The 6,502-nt window shown below is 37.8% G+C and overlaps 1 protein-coding gene across 8 annotated transcripts in view; it reads left to right on the forward strand.

The window, feature by feature from the left end:
* PPP1R21 (protein phosphatase 1 regulatory subunit 21) overlaps positions 1-5,736 on the forward strand; it is a 33,695-nt gene extending 27,959 nt beyond the window's left edge. For all 8 annotated transcript variants that reach the window (XM_062490516.1, XM_062490519.1, XM_062490522.1 and 5 more), the window contains 3 exons: positions 425-523; positions 2,507-2,635; positions 4,403-5,736. In XM_062490516.1, coding sequence (XP_062346500.1) covers positions 425-523; positions 2,507-2,635; positions 4,403-4,432 — 258 coding nt within the window. In that variant the 3' untranslated portion in view covers positions 4,433-5,736. The remainder of the gene's footprint in view (positions 1-424; positions 524-2,506; positions 2,636-4,402) is intronic.
* The last annotated feature ends 766 nt before the right edge of the window (positions 5,737-6,502 follow it).

A 6,502-nucleotide genomic window follows, 5' to 3' on the forward strand; every position in this document is an offset into this window, starting at 1 on the left:
ATTGTTTGTGTAATAAACGATGTGGAATACACCAAAGCTCCAGGTTAACAGAGAAAAGCCTCTTATATATTTTTTTTAATGGAAGATGGCACAGTATGGAGGAATCATCTTTTCTGTATTTGAGCCTTGTGTGAAGTGAGTTGTTACTATTGCTTTTTACTTATGAACAGTTTTGTAGCAGTTATGTGAAAAATCAAATATTTAGAGGATTGGCAATATAGTATCTCAGCAAAATGAAACATTCAATGCTAACTATTCTATTACCTTTTCATTTAAAAATGTGCACAAGCTCTGACTGAGTTTCTTGACATCCAAGTATCACAGAAAGATGGAAAAGTCCAAAGCAACCACTTAAAGATGCCGCAAGGCAATATTCTGGAACTGATTTTTGTCCCTTGTACCCTCCCTATCCTGTTCTTGGTAGTGTCGAGCACTTGCCAAAAGACTTTCTCTGGCAGAGAAGTCCAAGGAATCACTCACGGAAGAGTTGAAGCTCTCGAGTCAAAACATCACCAGATTACAGGCAAGTAAATTGTTCTGTAATGTAATAGATGCATTTTGTAATCATGTATAAGGGGAAGTTGGAGCAGAAAAATTACAACCATCTAGCCTGGCCATGCCATTACCATGCCACTGAGTTGTGGAATATAAAAAGTCTGATGGTATGTAGAGGAGAGCCTTAAATAATACACTTGAAATTCCAGGTATAAAGTTGAACATGCTTCCAAGAAAAGGTTATAGTGGCCAAATTTGATGTCAAGGATTTTCATGAAAATGAGAGAGTTGTAATGTCAAAAGGGATGTTTGTGTGACTGATTTCAGATGACACAAGCAGTTCTTAATCCTTTCTTGCTCCTGGACCTGAAAGTTTTAAAAAAATGCCAGGTTGATGTGGATTTTTTTTAATATAGATACCTTAATACTAAGCAAAGATAGTTTTGGGGTAATCTTTAAGAAGCTGTTGTTAACAAAAATGAACTCTTATGCCATCCTGTGAGTGTCCTGTCCCTTTGTCCTTCTCCTCTACACAGCTGAGAAAGGAGCCAGTAGTACAGTAAAGTATAAATAAATACACAATTCATAAATTCATTTTCTTCACACTTAGTTCATACCATTGTTGCTCATCTGTCTGTGATGCTCCATACAGGAGCTCAATTGCAAAATTGCTCCATACAGGCTGTGAATACAATGTTAGAAGCTTTGTTGTGCCTATGAACAATTCTTTTTAAACACTTTTTTTATTTGTTGCGTTAAGAAATTCCACAATTGATGTTGAACTCAACATGAGATGTTGATTTCCAACTACATATTAAACTTCCTAGGAAAAGCTGGCAGGCACACACTATTTTTATGTTTAGTAGTCTGCATAATACTGAATAATAGACTTGCTTAGGTTGGAAGGATCCTCTGAAGGTGATTTGTCCCCTTCCTTTGGTCAGAGCAGAGAGTTCAGATCAAGCTTTGGAACTGGATATTTCCTATACAGCCATGCTGATGTTCTGCCAGTCATTCCATGTCTTATGCATTGGATTGTTCCTCATTCTGTCCATGATGATTCAGGCTTTCCTGGGTCCCTGTAACTTGTAGGGTAGTTTTACCTGGGACTTTTCCAAACAGACCTTGAAAGAAGCCAGAATCTACTCTTCTTGAGTCTAGGGCTGCTGTAATTCTACTATTTATCTACCTTCCTTCAGGATCCTGAATTCCACTAACTCATGGTAGCTGCAGCCAAGGCTGCCATTGGCAGCTGACCATCCCTGACCAGCTTTTCCTTACTTGTGAGTAACATGTCTAGCAGAGAGCATCTCTTGATCCCATTGAATCAAGAAATTTTTTGCCATACTCAAGACAACTCCTCAGTTGTTTGTGTTCCACCTTGCTGCCCTTCAGGGACATGTCAGAGCAGTTGAAATTCCTTATGAGGATCAGGATCTGTGGATGGGTGATTTTTATCTGTTGTTCTCCTACTTATGAGATTTAATCATCTTCAAGCCACTTCTTCACACAGAGCATGATTTCTTCCCTTCTTGTCCTTCCTGAGGTGTGTGTATCCCCTCATTGCTGTGTTCTAGTCATGTACACTATCCTCCCATGTCTCTGTAATCTCAGAAGGATCATAACTCTCTCTAGCTGCATATGGAGTGGGGATTCCTTCAGCTGTGGATGCCATGTGTGTTCTTGTGCAAGCCATGCTTTAACCCTATAAACATTACTTGTTTCCTGGCTGGAAGCAATGGTTGAAAACTTAGCTGTTACTCTTTTATGTAAGCCATAAAAAGTGGGGGAGAAATCTAAAGGAAAAGGGAACAAACCATGCATCAGACTTCAGGTAAAAGAAAAGTAGCTGTTGACTTCCTTTCAGAAAAACAGTTTTGGGGTTTTTTAGCTGAATTACACATACTCAGCATCAAAAGTGGAGCTTAGTAAATCGAGGTGGAAGTGTGCTGCTTTGCCAGGTATCACTAATACTGAGCCAGGGCCTCTGGTTATTTTATTTTTCCCTTAGGATGAATTGATGACGACAAAGAGGAGCTACGAGGACCAGTTAAGCATGATGAGTGACCATCTGTGCAGTATGAATGAAACCTTGACTAAGCAAAGGGAAGAGATTGATACACTAAAGATGACCAGTAAGGTGAGCTGGCAGTGCTGGCACAGGGCCCTGGCTGCAGCTGGGGGTGTGAGGGTTACATTGGGTGTTCCTGCAGTATTGCCCTTGGGCAAACCACCTCACAAACTGTAATTCTCACTCTGAGCCAGTTGGAAAGAAAACTCCAAACTTGCTCCTTCAGGTTTCAGTGAAGAAAAAATTATTGCAAAACATACATGTGGGAAAAAACAAGCTCTTCATGTCACTGCTTCACATTAGGCTCTCAAAATGCACCCTCTGATGGCAGATTTTTTTATTTAAATGTGGTGAAAATAGAAGTATTTGTAAATCCAGCTGGTGAGGCTGGGTGGTTATGATTAAGTTCTTGGTAGAAGTGTCTCTTCTGCACTCCTTTTGGTTGCAGCATGGTTTGTCCTTGGCAGCTGGTCTCTTCCTCTGTTTTATTTCCATATTTTGGCTCATCTGTCCTTCGTGCAGGAATTAAAAATTTGCCACTTATATTCTTCTGTGAGCTTGAAATGCACACTTAAAATTCTTTACCAGGAAAGTAGTCTACTCACTTGTCAGAAACAGATTTTTAACTTATCTAATGATGAAAAATACAGAAGTCTGCTTTTTTGAGCAGCCAGTGATTAAACCATGCTATATCCTATTCCAGTTCTTCTGGGGAGGAACAGATGTTGTGAAAGCCTTTGCCCTTCACTTGTCTGACTGTGAAACAATTATATTATCATTATTCTCCTTCACTGTGGGATGCATGGAAGCAGGTGTCACTGAAGGATTAAAAATAATAAATAAAAAGTCCATGTTCTGATTAAAAATCCCATGATGGAGATTTTATTTTTTAGAGTAAATTCTTCCCCCTGTCTTTCTTTTAAATTGGCATTGTATTCCTTAAAATTAGTTTTTGGTGTATAAGCCCCTGTGTTTCCAGAAGGAAGCTCTTGGCTGCATACTGACCATAGCACTTAATGTTTTTATAAAATATTTTCTAGAATTTCTCACTTGCCATACTTGTAAAACTTGAATTGGTACTCTGTCTGTAAGGACCTCAGAATCTCACAGCAGAAGCCACACAGGTTTTCAGATGTTACCAAATGTAGAAGGGGATGCAGTTAAAGCCCTTATCACTTGGAGGGAGTTGTTGGCTAGATTGAAAACAAATGTTATCTTCAGGAAATAGGAAGACTGAGAATTGCCAGCAAGTAACTATTGCACAAAACTTTATTTTAAACTCCACAATTCCTTTGTGGAGTTACTGCAGGTCGAATGTGAGTTGGCTAGCTGTGGAACAAACTCTGTTCTGAACTAGGAATAATCTGTACAACCTGAATTAAAATAAAATTTATTTCATAAAAAAAACACAGTATGGTGGGGGATTAATTTTTAATTTGATGCATTTATTGTATAAGAAGTTATTTGGAGTACCCCCTGAATGTGGATTATGATTTGACTTGCCTTCACTGCCCTTACAATATTAGTGGTAATTAATACAGTTGAGTGTCTTGGGATATGCCTCAAATGTCTTTCACAGGTTTCAGTTGTAAGGAACTGTTGTGGATATTTGAAATATCTGGTACTTGCCTCTGCTGCGCTTATAGACATAGAGGAATTTTCAGAGCAAATGTTTACAATCTGTCAAAAATTGGAAGTCTGTGAACTGTGTATTTTCAGTCTGACTCTACCTTATTTGCTGTAGGCATAAATTATCAGACATCAGATTTTGTATGTTACCCGTCTGGATTTCCTTACCTGAATGATAACATTCTCTTTGCTTGTTTCTTCTTGCAGGGAAATTCTAAAAAGAATAAAAATCGATAGTTTACAGCTGAGTCTTTGGAAGCTGCTGCTGCTGCACAGGATGCAGACAGTGACCATTCATTATACAGTTCCTGTTTGTTCCAGGAAGCAGAGGCTGGTGTTGGGTCTAGTAAAAACTGAATTGGTGCTGTAAATGGCTTTAAAATATTTAGAATTTGTAACAGATAAAACAGAACTTAATGTTGGCTCTAAACCAGGAAATACACATTCTGTGGATAATTTATATAGTAATTACCTTCAGTTTTTACTGTGCACTTTTTAAAACGAGGTTTTGATTTCATGTAACAACTTCAGATTTTGTATATTTTCAAATATGTTTCTGCATTAACAAATTTGGATCGGTGCAGTAGGTGTTTATTTTTGAGTTCTGCATTTAATGGTCAGCCCATGTACATTCCATTACTTGTTAATAGCAGTCTAAAAATGAGTTTGGAGACTTTCTTTGGCCATGCAAGCTGTGCACTTACTGTAAGTGTATTAGTCCTGTTCTCAGCCCTCTAGAATTAATTGGAATTGTGGCTTGAAATAATTTTTACAAATTCACCAAGTAAATGGGATCGTTGTTAGACTGCAACAGTGGAAACCTTTCCTGCTTGTATTTGGCACTTTGGATTTTGAGGTAAAGAGCACAAATAGCTGAATTGGGCTACTTCAATGAAATTGCTTTAAGCCATTTCTATAACATTTTGTTTACACATGTGTGTATGTATATATATATATATATATATATTGGTTGAAATAGCTGTTTAAGGCTAGAGGAAACTGTGCTTGTCATTTGCCCCAAAAGAGTGAAACAATGTGAGTAGAATAGATCAGCTTACAGTGCTCTCTTACAGTAAAGAAGAATATGAAATATGTAGAAGATTTAAACACTGAATTTGCAAAAGGTCTTCATGGAATTAAGTTGTGATGGATTCACTGTGGGCATGCACATGGCATTTCCTGTGTTCTGAAGTTTGTGAACTTTAGGCCTCTTCTAAGATTTTTTTTTTGAAATGTTTTTTTCAAGTGAAGTTTAATATCACGAGTTTTCATGGCATTGATTTGTTGGGGGGTGAGGTTTATTGGTTTTGAGTTGGGTTTGGTTTTTGTTTGGTTGATTTTTTTTTTTTTTTTTTTTTTTTGTTTTGGTTTTGTTTTGTTTTTTTTAATCAGATGCTGTGCTGCTTCACACTTTCCACACCAATCTTCCATTCCATAATTTCCATTATGACACTTACTTGTCCCACAGGGGTTTACTCTGATATCAGATGTGTTGAAATGTATTATCAATATGTAATAATAAAATCAACCACATGAAGCCAGCTTGACTTTCTCCTTATTTCTGGCTGTGTCCAGGCTGCAGAGTGTGACACTGTGGTGGGGTGTTCTAGCTGTTGCTGATGTTCTTACACCAGTCTAGGTGCTCTCAGTGCTTCTCTTTGTTCTGATAGTTTTTCCTTTCAGAAATGCAAAATAGAAGTGGTTTTGAAAGGGAGAGGTAATGGGGGAGAGCCTGCAGGGTTTAATTGATGTTGAATTAAGAACCATGTGCTGGTGCTAACGAGGGTTGGGAAGTGTTGGCTTTCTCTCCAGCCATTTTATGGAAGCAGATAAAGCTTCAACTGTTTCATTTGAGGTTGGGAAGCTAATTGTTTTCTTCCAGTTCTTTTGAAGCTGCCTTTTCTGAGAATTTTCATCTTGCACTGAAGGTACTAATCCACTTATTTTAATTCTCTGAATCATATTGCTGAACTTGATACTATTTTTTGCTGATACTGCTTTTCATAGGTTGCTGCATTTAGAAAAGGATTTTGCTTAGGCCATTTTTTACATGTCTAAATAAAAATAGTGTGTGTTTAGAATTTGCATTAAAAAATCAATTGCATGTTCGGAGTATACCCCAAAAGCCAAGCTGAAATTCATGTAGAATGTATAGGCATCTATGTACAATTCCAATGTACATCAGTTTATCAGCATTTTTTTCTTTGCAGTGTTATTTGGGAATGTATCTGGGTGTCACCCTCACCAAGCAGTAACCGTGCTGAAGAAGAGACAGTTCTGGTCACTTAAGCTGCCTTCAGTGTTTCA

Source organism: Cinclus cinclus, chromosome 3, assembly GCF_963662255.1.
Source record: "Cinclus cinclus chromosome 3, bCinCin1.1, whole genome shotgun sequence".
NCBI classification, from domain to species: Eukaryota; Metazoa; Chordata; class Aves; order Passeriformes; family Cinclidae; genus Cinclus; species Cinclus cinclus.